The sequence below is a fragment of the Opisthorchis viverrini genome (assembly GCF_000715545.1).
Source record: "Opisthorchis viverrini unplaced genomic scaffold opera_v5_43, whole genome shotgun sequence".
NCBI lineage: Eukaryota > Metazoa > Platyhelminthes > Trematoda > Opisthorchiida > Opisthorchiidae > Opisthorchis > Opisthorchis viverrini.
In genome coordinates, this window is record NW_008751699.1 from 2,268,792 (window position 1) to 2,284,303 (window position 15,512).

A 15,512-nucleotide genomic window follows, 5' to 3' on the forward strand; every position below is an offset into this window, starting at 1 on the left:
GCCCGCCCCTGTACATCCAATCATATATATATATATATATATATATATATATATAATATTCTTTTCCAATTTATTATTACAGTCGGCTACACAGCATTATGTGCATACCCGTCAATGAATCCAGAAAATCCATTATGCCACCCCTCGAAACTGAACACAACCCTCACCGAAATGTATTACAATGGACAGCATAGGCCAGATCACGCCCAGTTCGCTCCGTACGCATACCACAGACCCCAGTGTGTATCCGTCAACCCAGAGACCAGAATACCTACAGCGGCAATTCGAGGCCCATCTGCATCGTTCTACAGTCCGCTCAGCGTGGTGACCTCTCAGTTCCCGTATCCAACGTTTCGGCCCGCTGAATATGCCCTAAGTCCCACGGAGCCAGACAATGTATCATATGAACACTACGAGTTAGAAGAACCGACAGACGGGACGGACGGAACAAAATCAAAAGCACATTCCGGTAGTGGTTGGAAGCCCAAACTTTCGGATGCATACGCAGAAAACACATTCGTCTGATGGTTGCTTGACTGGCATTTTATTCTTATTAAATATGGCTTTTCTCTTGTCTTTTTATATCACGTTATGAAAACCTATTGGTAAACCGAATTGTGCCTTCTAACAACATATGTCAAGCGTTTGGGGGATCATAGAAGCTAACACGATAGGTAACAAGACACTCATGGATCGTGCGACGGAGATATGACAGCCTTACAAGATGGGCTGTGTTACAAATATTGATCGTATGCGTGCCTCTTGGAAGTTAGAACTCACACATTAATGGCCTCGTGTACCGTTGCAGCAGTTTAAAAATGATACATGTCGTTCACGGAGTATGGATAATAGTTGACCTCATCAAGAGGGGCTGGTACAATAGAACACACGCTTTACAAACCTTGTGATGCAGTATGTCCCTGAGGTCAGCATAAACAACTAGTCTCACAAAGCCCAAGAATAACTCGAAGTAACAAAGTCCTTTACCCTCAGACTGTAACAATTTTATGGACCAAATCAGCCCAAAATAGTTTGTTTGCGGATTTTGTTTAGGGAAGGAAGAGGGAATTTTACAGGTGTCTTCAGTGAAGCTCGTTGTCGCGTTGTAACGTCTGTTCCCAACTTCATGTCCTCTTTGTTGACATGGCAACCCATGTAGACGAAATACCGCTTTAATCTGGAAATAAGGGGAAACCGCATGGAGAGTGCTCATTAGGCTAAATGAAGTCATACATATCGACTAATGGGAAATGTGATGCTGTGACACGGTAGTTGTGCAAGCACCAACGGTTGCGATGATGCACTAGTGTTTCGAACCTTGATTTGAATAGTACTGAGAACCTAACACGTCTAAAGTAACTCTAGCAAAAGTTCACTTTCATAAAACCTGATTTGATTCTGTATTGAGCTATATATATATATATATATATATATATATATATATATATATATATATATATATATATATATATATATATATATATATATATATATATATATATATATATATATATATATATATATATATATATATATATATATATATATATATATATATATATATATATATATATATATATATATATATATATATATATATATATATATATATATATATATATATATATATATATATATATATATATATATATATATATATATATATATATATATATATATATATATATATATATATATATATATATATATATATATATATATATATATATATATATATATATATATATATATATATATATATATATATATATATATATATATATATATATATATATATATATATATATATATATATATATATATATATACTAGTGGAGGTCGTATTACATATGCAGCATATATAAACATAGTGCACAGAATACTCTATAACATATATACGACCTGGATATAGGAGTACAGGATGGAATAGTTTTATGCCACTTGACACACACCTAGTTTGTGATTGAAGAGCGGATTACCTGCAAATGAGCCACCTCTGATGAATAAACAGTTGTATGGCAATAATATTAGAGATCGGTTGTCCATTAACGCTGCCGGGACATCCATAAACCCCCCCTCTACTTGTGATGAAATTGCCGAACGGATAATGGTCAGTGGTCCATTATACGCTGTCCACTAAGGTGAAGGAATATCAGGAAACGCTGTCTTTCTATCGCCCGATCGCAGGCCCAGCTTGACAACTTCCTAGAAAGCTGCTTGCACCAGTATTGTTATACCCGCTGAAAGCGCCATCCAGCTGTTTTACATCTGATAGAATTCATCTTGATGATCCCTGTGACTTCCTTATAAATCCAAGTCTTGGTAACATAAAAGTTCTCAAGCGGAATCTATGATTCACATTACAAAGAAAGATTACTGAGGTAATGGGAACCATTGGACATCACACCAGGAATAGCACAGTGGACACGAGGCGTATGAATGTGTGAAAATTGGCTTCGATCAGCCGAGATGATACATGAAGTGTGATACGTGGATGTCAGTCAAGACTAATTAGCCCAGATCTAAAGTGCAACGCCAAAACCGATCAAAGGCTATGTAATTTCTCATAACCCAATGATCATTGTATACTGCGTGTTCGCGACTTGCTGTCACCATGCTGTCTAAAACCTGACCAGAAACTTTTCGTGGATTACTCACTCACCAAGTTAACCCACAGTTCCGAGGCGGGTGTACTTCCATAATACCAATTAATCTGCGGTTTCCCATCCAGAGACCATATGACGTGGCAGCATGCAGCGTCTGCTTGCTCCCTCGATCGCACTGCATATTCAGCTGCATCTATAACCTGCCTACTAGCTGACTTAAAACAAAAGTATAAAAGACCTTTCAAGTGTACGTTGATTCATGTGATTTAGTCCCAGCATCCATCAATGAGCGGACCGTCTGCATTTTTCGGCGGACAGTGCAGCCTAAAACTGATTACTTCACACCAAAATGTTCCGGGAAATAGTTTGTTACCTGCTTTTTGCATCGTCCGTTTTACGGTGACGGTCTACTGATAGGACTAGATCATCAATTGCAAGGACCAACGTCGACGTTTCCTCCAAAGGTATCCTATACTGAAATCACCTGTTCGCTTGAAAGGGCGTTTCCTCATGCAATGAGACTAGAATACGATGAGATATGCTACCACTACCGAGGACACCAGTAGTACACACTTTGCTTGTCGGTGTGTACTGGGGTAGATAGGTCAGAAAGATTCAGACTTGGTTGCGGTGTGTTTATCACTTGTTACTGGTCTGATTGCCAGTAGTATATAGGTTACGCATTTAAACCACAAGAATGGACAGAGCGGTCCTCCAGCTACTAAACCTGTCCCATCCAACATGACAGCTTGATTTGCATGCCACAGACCCCCCCCCATCTTAATAACGAAGCACTAATAGACGGATGTTGTACAAGCAGTTAGGTGCGTACGCCAGTGGCGGGAACACTACTCCAATCGTGCGTCCAGGAGCAGCAATTATTCCAACAAAGTTACGCATCAGACTATGAATCCCCGACATCCCAGCTGGTTTGATGGTAACAGATTCAAGGAGGAGGTTCACGCAAATCAGTCAAATACTGGAATGCATTTTTGAAAAAACAATAGGCTTACACGTCAGAGCTCATTTGGAAGTCAATTGTAAGGTCATCAATGACGGTCTTGAAGTTGTCACAGTGGAGTATTAAGGCGAGCATGTGATATATCAGTCGGTCCCGTAGCAGTGGCGACATAGTGCTGGAAATCAAGCGAAAGTGGATAAAAACAGGTAGGGAATGTGTTTGGATGGGAAGGGAATCAGACAAAAGCTAAAATAGATCGAAGTGAGTGGTTTTCCATGCAAGTGAATACTTAAAGATTGTAGATGGACTAACTTTCTAATGTGCTGAATAAAAAGGTGGGATGTTATAAAGAGGTGTAACGTCGCACGTCGTCAGAAACCGATTATCCTCAGAAAATAATAATCCCTAAGATGAGTACTACTAAAAAGCGCTTGGCTGATGCCAGCCCAGGTTAGCATATAGGTCGTAAAATGTCTAGGCTTGAGACACACGAAGATGGACGAAGGGGCTCGATAGAGAGCATGCTGTGACACCCAATAAGAACCCATTAGTCAAATTAAACTTGAATAAACTGGGACATCACGCACAAACCAGTCGCTGGTATAATAGGTCAATTTCTTGATAGAAAAAACCAACTATGATTGGCTCGATGAGTCAGATCCAGGGTGATTGCAAACGGACAGGCCAAATTCCAGAAAATACAAAGCACAAAGGTGAAATTCTAAGACCTCCAAGTGAACGAGACAGGTGGACGGAAGCCTCACCATCAACTGAGCGAGAAATACACATATTTCAACTACTAGCTGTTAATGGGAATTCTACGTTTCCTCAAACTCTAGCCCAGGGCATCCGCACAGAAATTCAGGGACACCTTCAGTGAAGCGTGCAGCCATCTATTAAATCACAGCGGCTCCTGCTTCCTCTGATACAGACAAGTACATATGAAGCCGGATGGGGAAAAATGATTCTAGAAATGGCTCCAACTAAGCACAGGATGTGGCTCATTCTTAGTAAATAGTTAAATTGTTGATAGATGCATGTTATGAACACTGATAAGTCGTGATTTACGGGACAGAAAAAGCTGTAATTAGGATGTGGACAAGGAGACAAAACTCCAAAAAACTCCTGCAAGCGTACTAGCTTAAGAGACAAGTGAAATCCACTTGAAAATCTGTCTCCAAGTCCAAGTGAGTGGGACTCTTTCAAACAACCGTGCACTAACCTACCGGATTTTTAGACGACCAGATTCGCCGCGGTTCACTAGGGCCGTGAATTCGTCCAACAAATGCTTAGTCACTGCGGATGGCGTGTCAGGCAAAGGTTGTTTTCGCTGGATATCGTAACCAGGTAATCGGAACAGCGCAAGCATATGACTGAGATAGGCAAGACACTGGGCGATCTTCATTCGGTTTTCGGAAGCTTTCTCTGGTTTGTTTGAATTACTCAGCGAGGATAGTTGAAGAAGTCGATCAAGTACACATCTCGGGTATGTTCCTTCTCGGGACCAAGTGTGATAGGATGACACGGGTGCTGTGGCAAGCGTTTCTGACTCTGCAGCAAGCGCTTCCAAAATGCGGGAGGGGATGAGCTTTTCAAACGGATAAACATCTTTGGGATGTGATGCGTCCGCGTTAAATGGTGGTAACAGGCGCGTCCGCTCATCAGCTGTCCCTAGACAAGCAGAGAAATAACCGAGATTAAACACTATCCTGATGCTGTAAAGAAACACCTGTAAACGTAAAGCGAATGCAAGAAATAAAGACCATCCTGGACTTCGGAGACATAAATCGAACAACACTCACGGAATATCTTGGTTTCACATACCATATCCTTCCTAGGATGGTCAAGTAGTGAACACGTTCTTCCACAAGCGACGTGTTCGGATATGAGAATGCGTTCAGTAGTCAAATACAAGATGTGGAGGTCTTTCCGATCCCAAAACATAACCCTACCCAAAGCGTTTGTCATTTGACTGTCGAGCATACTTCTGATTTCGATCCACAAACCTGTGTTCACCAGCGTCACAGGTATCGGAGCTTGCTAGAGGCAATTCTACCGTTCCCTAGTCATTTTTCTCCAGCTAACTGGGACTTACGTTATTACTAAGGTAGATGCCAACAACATCGGGTGCCCACCTCGAGACGGCTAAGGGCTTGGGGGTCCGGCTTCCATGAGCTTCCAGTAAACCTAAACCGTAAATTGTTCCTACCTAGAGCTAGGCAACTTGACAGTATCTTAACCCTCGTGTTTTAGTCAGGTTACATGCATACAGACGGCAGAGTGCTACGGTCGAACCAGCCTTCTGAAAACACGGGGTGTGCTTCGAGTCTTATAGCAAGCACTCACAAATTAAGAACAAGAATCGATCTCAAATTACTCGGGCTTACAAAGGTTAATATTTTCGAAGAGCCTAGCGCACTATCGTCAGCACCTATTAGCTAAGTGGCTGGCCGCTAAAGGGCTAAAAGGAGTTTGGAAAGCTCCAGGAAGCACAGAAAGGTGGTCCTGTTAAGCGACACTGCATGTGGCTCTCTGAGAGGAAAGTTCATTGTAGACTCACATCGAACCGTGGAAGCTAGTGTGCAGTGCCTTTATAAGACACAAGAATTCAGATAAAATACCACTGTGTGCCAGAAGTCATTACGGTTTCCACCAATGGTGCGATCCTCACGGCACCTTCCAAATTATAAAAATTCGGTTTATGCACCCTCGCCTGCAACAAACTACAGTTGTACTTTCGCAGCTTCAAGGAACTTTGTCGAGTAGAAACAGAAAGCAGCCTGAGGATCAAAGCCAAAAAAAGCAGTGAACTAAAGACTGAGATATCGTTTAGGCGGTCCGGAAAAGCCAGTTACGCTTCAAGTTGTAATAGGCCTGTATGCTGATGTGTGAAGGGGGCCTGGGTTACGAGAGTCTATGTCATCCAGTTATAAATAGCTTCGCTTGTATCAAGGCCCAGATTCATACGGATAACCTGACAAAACACAGGCGAAAAAAATGCAGCTATCGAGAGGCATTAATAATGAAGTGTGCGTTGCTTAGTTAGTGCCACAAAAAGCACTGTGTAACTGATTAACTAGCAGAAAGGTCCTGTGAATAAGCGGACACGTGTCCGTGGGAGAATCTCCCTAGGTGTGTGCGAAACGCTCAAGCAGCAACAATACCGTGCTTCAACAGTCAGTGAAGATTAGATGGGAAAAAATTTGGAGAATGAGCCGCAGGAATCTTTAGAACGAGTAGGTAAGACCAGTTTGCGATCCGCATGAACACAATAGATGTGAGGAACCGTAATGAACATATGCACACCAACCGAACGTCCATTCGTTACCCAGAAAGGCAGACAACTTTCAAAAAACAGCATTCATAAGCTACTTATGAAAGATCTGGCCACGTACAGTTGATACTTTCAACACACTGGCTGCAAACTATGTTGCTCGTCGCCCCAGCACATAAATACTCTATCAAACACTGATTTGCAGTTCCGAAATAACCTTATGAAACTGAAGCAGGGAAAGAAGTACGAGGGTCTGTCTCAATCAAACAGACCTTTGATTATACTTATCGTAAACGCGGCGTTTCAGACAGCGGACACTATAGTCCGTACGAAAAATGACCTCATCAAGAACCAGCAACGTGAATGAAGACAAATCCTGGCAACGATTGGTGAAATTAATGAACCAACTAAAATGCACTTATTCACTAGAGGAATGATACTGTTGCTTCCTGGACCCCTCAACAATTCCAGTCTTTTTTCCTGTAGAGACCATGTGACATTCGAGTGGTTGAAGCCCGAAGCAATCATCTGCTAATTATTTCTGAAGCGCCCGGCATTTGTCCTCTGCATTCGAGATTGTAATTGTGTTAAAAACCTCAAATCCTCACTGCCGTGCTGAACTTGCTATAAAGTATGTCTCCCCATGCAAGTAGATTTCTTTGTCTACGCTGAGCCGCTGTTGTGCAAGCTACATAGCTATTAGGCTGGTGCTAGCTTTCCAGCAATCTGGGTGGGTGTACGACCGCCTAATGTCCGACTGGTCGAAAACACTAACCTGATTCGACGTTCTGTGACTCAGAAGCTTCCTGCTTCAGTCGCTTTTGACCATGCATGGCCTTTGTGATGATGGTTGCATCGGAAACGGCCACACGATGATCGGCATGGCGCTCACGTTCCTTTAAAATTCGCTGTCGTCTAGCCGAACCAAATGCATTTGTCAGTGCTGCACGCTGTAATGGAAATAATGAAGCACCAGGAGTAAGGTCGACAACTCATAAAGTTGTACTCACGATAGAAAGAAGGAAAATGAATCAGTGTGTAAGATCCGGGCATCCAAGGATACTACAAAACGATTGGAGCTATCGGACTACACGCAGTTCGTGTTCACTAGGCAGTAGGAACAGACGGATGACGGTAGTAGATGCTGTATTGAGAACAAATGGGTTAGTTAACATCATGAATTGAGTAGAACCTACACTCAACAGTAGCGCAATCGGCAGGAGCAGAACAAGGGGAAAGTGGGGCAGCAGGGCTTTCTATAGGCAATAACGAGTAAGTACCAAACGATATACAAACGTACAGATACGGGCGGTTAGACAGTGTGAATCGGCGGTATACTGAGATAACGGCGCAGAAGACAATCAGTAGGTTCAGAAGGTAAGGAAAACTGTCTGAAAAACGGGTACCGGGTAAATTTGGCACAAATTAATTGTGTTGTTTGTTGCGGGATCTTGTAGAATGCATACAAAACTCTCGTTTGAACAATCGTCTTCCTGTCCTGAAGCAATCACTCCGGAGAGTCCGAGTCCGCAGGGGGGGGAAGCACTAAATTTAAGTTTCGCATTTATTAGAGCTCATAAGTAAGGCATATCCAATGCCCATGGCGGGGTTTGATCTCCGCACACCTGACATGCGAGGCGAGCATACTACCACTACTCCACCAGCGCAAGCTAGACTCATTCGAATTTTTACGTCTCGACAGGTGAACATGTTTGCGCTAGGGTGATGTGAACGAAACGCTCGAAGCCCAACGTAAAATCCAACTAAGCTACGAGAAGGACGGTCCATGGCCGGGAGCTTCAAACTGATAGCCTTGGTCGGGCCAATGGTGAATAGTATATATTATGTATCATTTGCCAGCACAGGTTCGTGCAGTTTACGCGAAATCCGTGGTAATAACAGATATTAATGAATGCAATAACTACTAAATGACACGACAACCTACAGGTCAATCAATCATAAAGCAAGTTCAAACCTCATCAATTGAATCAACACAACGCTCAAGCAATTGCAAGCAACAGACGAGATAACCAGCCAGGAAGGATGGAAACTGAAAGCCGATGGCACCAACATTGCACAGTTCTACGGACTACCAAAGGTGCGCAAAAAAGGAACTCCACTTCGACCAATCGTTTTACTCCCTGGAACTCCATCGTACAAATTAGCAAAAGACCTATTGGAGAAGATTAAAAAACTTGATTTTTTGGATCAACAATGCTGGCGAATTTCTACACAGACTATGGAACATCAGTATGGAAGACGAAATCATGCTTTTATTTGATGTCACATCACTGTTCACTTCAATCAACTACAACCGTATTGGAACTGTTTCAGAATAATCCAAACACGTAAGAAAGCACGAAACTCGAAAGTATATGCAGGCTGTTGGACTTTTGCATGCATACATACTTTAGCTTTGACGGGCACATATATCAACAGTTGAAAAGGACTCCCGAATGAGATCTCCAATACAAGGATCTATCGCTGAGGCGGTTTTGCACAAATTAGAGCGCGCGGTATTACAAATCGTCAATCCAAGACTATGGATACACTGCGTAGATGACATCTTTGTCATCATGAAACGGGATACATTACACAAGACGCACGAACTGCTCAATACCACGTTTGAAGATATCAAGTTCACAATCGAACTGGAGAGAAAAAATCGACTACCATTTTTGGACCGGAAAGAGGCACACACGGATCAAATGCTCAACTACAAGAGTAATCATCCAATGAACCACAAGAAGAGCTGCGTCCAAACCCTGTTCAAGAGAGCGGAGACACACTGCAGCACGACCAAATTACGGAAGGAAGAAAATTATCTATTCAGAGTATTCCAGAACAATCGATGTCCAAGGAGTTCTATCAAGAGAAGCTTGAAGAGGAAAACGTCTCCGTAACAGCAACAACGAGAACAAGCGATCATACGGGTAGTTCTACCTTACATCCAGAATATATCTGAATTCACAACCAGATTGTTGGTCCAAAAAGGAGTCGTCGAGGCCCACAAACTGAATGCGACGTTGAGGAAACTGATCTCCAGGCCGAAGGACAGCCAAGAAAAAACTAAGAACAATGTGGTATACCAAATCAACTGGAACAACCGCAACAAATCCTACGTTGGACAAACTGGGAGGAAATTATGCACATGAATAAAGGAACACAGCACGGCCGTCAGGAGACATGACTCCCTATCCTTGATATCCATAAACGAAGACCGAATTCAATATGGAAAACGTGAAAATTATGGAATATGGAGACATGAGACACGGAAGGGAATTTCTGAAGGCATGATACTCCACGGCTAATTCGATCAACCGATACATTGAATTGGACCCAATTTACGCACCACTACGTGCAAAAGACAACTCATCCACCAGAATACTCAAGGAGAGCCAAATATCGGATTCACGAACTACGAAGTACGGAACTGCTTGGAGTTGGATCAACAAAGTTTACAAGCCGGAACACAGGAATCAACGACAGAGGTCACTCCAGCAGCGATCAGAGCACGAGGGCAGTGGAGGCCAGGCTCAAAGGCCACGTGGTCATCGATCAATCGGGACACAGGATAACAGAACAACCAATCGTGATCGAAGGTCAACCCCAGCTAGCAGCATGTATATTAACACACACGACACTTCTCAACGCACAACCACCAACCCATCAGTACGCTCCACTACGCTCCCTAACAACGCACAAATGATGTCACCTCGATTGGTGATGAAACGTTTGCAATCAAATTGCCCAGCTCAGCGAACAAACCAAGGACCAGCTATGCTATCTGAGCTAACAATATTCTCCTCTCTAGCATAGTGGAGCGATGTTTGTTAGATGAACACTGGAGGCGACTTCCAGAACCGCACTTGTCTGATTAAAAGGCCGGAAGCCCGAATCAGGGTAAGTGAATCTACTGACCATAAGAGACGGTACTTCCACGAACAGCATGAATTGTCCACCGCTTGACTTGATGACTTCATCCTTGAAAGACTAGCTTGCGCACGCTGCGTGCGCATATTTCGAGACTACTTCAGTTCCCAAGCAACTGACCCAGTTTATTAGAAACAGGGTGCATGGGAGAGGAACATACACACACAAACACACGAGTTGGACACGCAGAAAGAGACATGACCGTTGAAGATACGAAAAGACACAATATTCCCAAATGTTCCCAAAGTACTCACATCCGGTAATGGGGTATCCGTCACTGGAGCGGGCTCTGACTCTGTTCCAGAATTTCTCCAATAAAAAATAGCGGAAATATGTCTTCTTACCGGCGAAACACGGGCCAAGAAATTGTGGTTTCTTATGGATCACATAGAGTTCGTCTGTCTTCTTGTTATATACAACGGTTGCAAAACTACAAGTAGTAAAAATACATAAAATTAGGAATGGGAAGGAAAGCACGCGTGAACTCCCAAATCCGCGATAGAATTCACGGCCTGACATCTAAGCAACACTCGATTGCAGAAAAATACAACGACAACCAATTGATTGCCAAGTACCCAGGCCAACAGGGTCGTTTTAGTAAGGGAAGCGACAAGCATATACGTCATCGGGTTTCAATACAGGCTACATGGTGTTGTAGCAACCGACCCATGACAATAAGGAAACTGGTCACCAGCTCATGTACTACGGAAATACCTTCCTGAACCAACAGCGACAGCATATTTTGATGAGCACATAGTGAAGGTATTCCGGTCAGCTCAGATAAGTAACCATAAACCGTTCGAGTGTCTCTTATGGTCACCGCAGCGTTTCGCATTTGCTGAAGGGGGATTGTGTCTGGATTTGGAACGAAAGGAACACTGAACGCCAGAGACCGTCTTCGTCTCCATACAAGAGGAAAATCCAAACAACGGTATATTAACTTACATGAAACATAAGAAGTAGGATAGCCCTATGGTTACCAAAGAGAGATAATATTCATGAAAACCGACCCAAATCGTGCTTTCGTGGAAGAAATATTGAACTAGTCTACCCATAGTCATTCACGTCATTAATAAGTGGTCCCCAAACCAAACTGATCTTGTTTTGAATTATCCAAACACCTGACTTACTTAAGAGAACCCAATGCGGACATTCCCGTGTAATGGATGGCGCTGATTCCCATTGCGATAACCCAGCTGGGTCGATTCAGCTCATTTTCACTGTTGATTATTTCCGGACAGATAACCACCACTTGCAAGGTAAACTGATGGATTCGTGAGATCGTACAACATACAACATCTTAGAATTCCTCTTCGTCAGTATGTTCCCAGTGCATACGGGCTTGCTATTCTACCATTTATCTGCTTATTGGTGCTCAGTATTAAGCAACCACCAATGCGTCCAGAGTGGGGAACAGAGGCCTCCAAAACGAAATAAGTTCGAAGATTCTGCTGTTTACTGGAAATTTTGCATCCAAATAACACGATCGTGGGTGCCGGTAATTTTTTCCGAGAACGAGAGTTGTTACCAACAGTTCATTTCACTTGTGAGTGAAAACTTGTATGAAACTGTGTTGGAAAGTTCAGCGGAAACGAAGGCATCAGAAGTAGCTGGAATCGGCGTTGAAAAAACGGCAGCATTGGTTTTGATAAAGTTGTCTTTTGCGAAGCAGTGCCCAATTTGTGAAAACATCTGTAATTTGCGTTTTTTTTCCTTGATTGCTTTCAAAGCCTTCAAATGCCTCGATGTGGTCGGAGACAGCAAGAACCGAAGGAGGCCGTTCGTTTTACCGCGCTGAAATGTTCCCACGAGACCTGTCAGTAAACAGCTCACGTTGGGAAAACGGATGTCAGACAGGCTGGCAGTTTACTCGTTGGCCACCTAGGAAAGCTAGCTCATCGTCACCACCACTGACAGCAACACAGGAGAACACTGGTGCTTCACTGCCGTACAAACATGTGAACCTCTTAATGTAAGAAAGAAAGAGACGGGGTAGGGAAGTGGACTTAGGGCTAGACTACCACAAACATCTGAGGTGCCTGCACCTTCAATGCTCAGTCAATCTGAAAAGAAGCTGATAGCATGAACGCCACGACATTGTTTAGCCATACCGTTCAGTGTCTCCAGCCTAGCACGGGCAGGGTAACGTAGAACGTAAAAGCAACAACAGCGCCAAAACATTTCGTAGCACCCTTTATCCGCTTCTGCCTTCTAGTTTTCCACCACTCAGCACTAGGCCCTGAAACCAATACTCTTCCCATCAGGCAGTAACTCGAGATGGCCGAGGGGGGCGAGATGGCCGAAGTGGTTAGAGCGCGGATTACTAACCTGAAGGTCCGCGGTTCGAATCCGACCTCCGCCACTCGACTTCCCCTGTCTAGGCTTGGGCAACCTGGCAGTATCCCAGCCCTCCTTCGGGTGGCATGGCAGTTAGGCACCGGAAGGGTGCTACAGCTGAACGCTTTCTTATCTAGGCAGTAACTCGGCATGCGGTACACATGGCCTAGCCACTTTAGCTTACAGTGCTGGGCGCATTCCCTGAGTGGAATATCGGATGCCTCACCGAAGACTCATTTCGTGATCACCGAATTGTAAATCCGCTTGTTTCAGCAGACTCTAGCTAGATTTCTGGGAAATAAGTGTTCAAAGACCTCAAGACGCTCCACCTCAAGTGGCAAAGTTTATCAACTGTACAACAATACAGCCTCCACAGTGTTCTGAAACCAGCGTCCTTTGGGACTCGGTGATCTGCCATTTTTGATGCCACAAGTGACACACGTTGGTGAACGCAATTCAGACCCTCGAGATTCATGTGTTGAATTCGTGTTTCGGAGCTAAAAAACTTCCGGGATACTACGGGGTTTCATAACTTCCAGTGAAACTCGTTGAATTCTTAGAGGTATGTTCAAAAATCGTACGTTCCACAGTATGACTCTGTAAACGCAAAACCATGCCGAAGGACTGGGCGACCTTTGTCAACATTTTTGGTGTTGCTTGCGCCTCCTGCTCTCTTTCAAGAGCGTAACAATGTCACCTGCATATTCCAGTTCACCTTGGCCCCCGGTCGGAGATTTCTGAACACCGGGACTTTGCTGGCAAAAGCGATGACGAGTTGAGCGAATAAGCCAACTCACCTGATTGAACGTCGGTGATAGGGGAGCTAGTCAACCATTCACTCCAGGTTTGTTGTTAACTTGCAGAAGGCATCTGGCTACGCCAATGATTAGGAATTAAACCTGGAGATATCCCACGTGTTACTGGGGACAGTGTGTCAAAATCATGTGAAACTGTGGATATACTCATGGAGCCGGCTTGTCCTTCCGCAGTGATCAGCCGTAAAGAAGCAGATGAGTAAATAAATGCCAAGGCCATCTTCGTTGAAGTACGCCAATTCGTAGACTCCGCTTATGCCTATATAGGCATCTGGATTGCCTCGCCTCGAAGCTAAAAAGCATTACCTCAATCAGCTTTTCACGGTGACCGTGGGAATACAAAAAATTCCTATGATTCCAGATTGAAGGCGATGGCTTTGATGCACGAGCGCCACTGATTGCGCGATTGGACCATTTCCGTCAATGTCACTAACCACTGGTGATTCGAGTCCCCATCCAGAAGTCGGCAGTGGCCAACCCGACTAAGTTTCCTGGTTAGTGTTTTCGTACTTCGTTGCCAGGTCATACACTGTCCACCTCTCGGTCGCTTCCACTCAGTACAGGGCTGGGAAAAAAGAGCTCTGTGAAGCAGACGGTCTTCTGGCATGTGGAGTACATGTCCAACCCAGCGCATCCTATGAAGCGTGAGTAATTCACCTATCGCGGGAGAGTTCCCTCTTCCTACGACCATCTGGCGTACCTCAGCTTTACTAATCCGATGTCTCCACCAGACCTGACCAATGCTTCGGAGGCACCGATTTTAAAACACTGACATTTTCCGTATGTCCTCTGCGCGTGGGGGATCATGTCTCTGATGCACAAAGCAGTATAGGTCGCACCATCACAGTGCAAACTCTTCCTTTGATACACAAACTCACGTCACGTCGGTGCCATAGGTGTCGGAGGTTGGCATAAGCTGCCCGGCCTTTCCGATTCGAGAAATAATCTCACCTCCAGCCAGCCTACCGGAACCTATACAGCTGCCCAGGTGAGCAAATTTATTTACCACGTCGATTGGTTCACTTGCAAGCATGAGGTATGGGTTTGATCCCACCCGGTCTTGTAGCAGTACTTCGCACTTTTCAGGTGTGAAGCGCATGACAAACCATACGGCAGAGTCATTTAGGTCATTTACAACCGTTTGCATTTGAGAAGGATCCGAACCAAGGAGAGCAAGATCGTCTGCATACTCAATGTTTGTGAGGGAATGTCCCGAAAGCATTTCGACTTCCAAGGTTTCAGAAGCAGGCAGAGGAACTGCAAGCAGCTTATCAGTAATAAAGTTGGAGAGGAACGGGGAAAGAAGGCAGCTTTGTCTTACACCACTGGCCGTGGTAAACTCAAGCGAGAGCTTCCCGTATACTACTACGCGCCCACAGGAGTTCGCATACAGTGCCCTCATAAGGGAGAGAAATTTGGAAAAAACACCTTTGACCACCAGACACTGATAGTTGCTGACGATCGGCAGAATCAAAAGCGGCTTTCAAATCCAGGGAGGCGATCAACGTAGAACGTCTGAAGGAGTAGCGCAGTTCAAGGATCTGTCCCAAAGTAAAGATATGGACGATGCATCCTCGACCAGGACG

At 44.0% G+C, this 15,512-nt stretch overlaps 2 protein-coding genes across 2 annotated transcripts in view; one reads left to right on the forward strand and one right to left on the reverse strand.

The window, feature by feature from the left end:
* Window positions 1–1,173, forward strand: part of T265_13176 (hypothetical protein) — a gene marked incomplete at both ends in the record, with an annotated part of 46,000 nt that extends 44,827 nt beyond the window's left edge. The window contains one exon of the mRNA XM_009167597.1: window positions 83–1,173. Coding sequence (XP_009165861.1) covers window positions 83–525 — 443 coding nt within the window. The remainder of the gene's footprint in view (window positions 1–82) is intronic.
* Window positions 92–15,181, reverse strand: T265_03178 (hypothetical protein; the record flags this gene model as incomplete). Its single annotated transcript, XM_009167591.1, has 6 exons — window positions 92–1,177; window positions 4,794–5,238; window positions 7,617–7,791; window positions 11,029–11,069; window positions 11,119–11,204; window positions 14,805–15,181. 6 exons carry the CDS (start codon window positions 15,146–15,148, stop codon window positions 1,018–1,020), a joined length of 1,251 nt encoding a protein of 416 aa, XP_009165855.1.
* Between the last annotated feature and the right edge of the window lie 331 nt (window positions 15,182–15,512).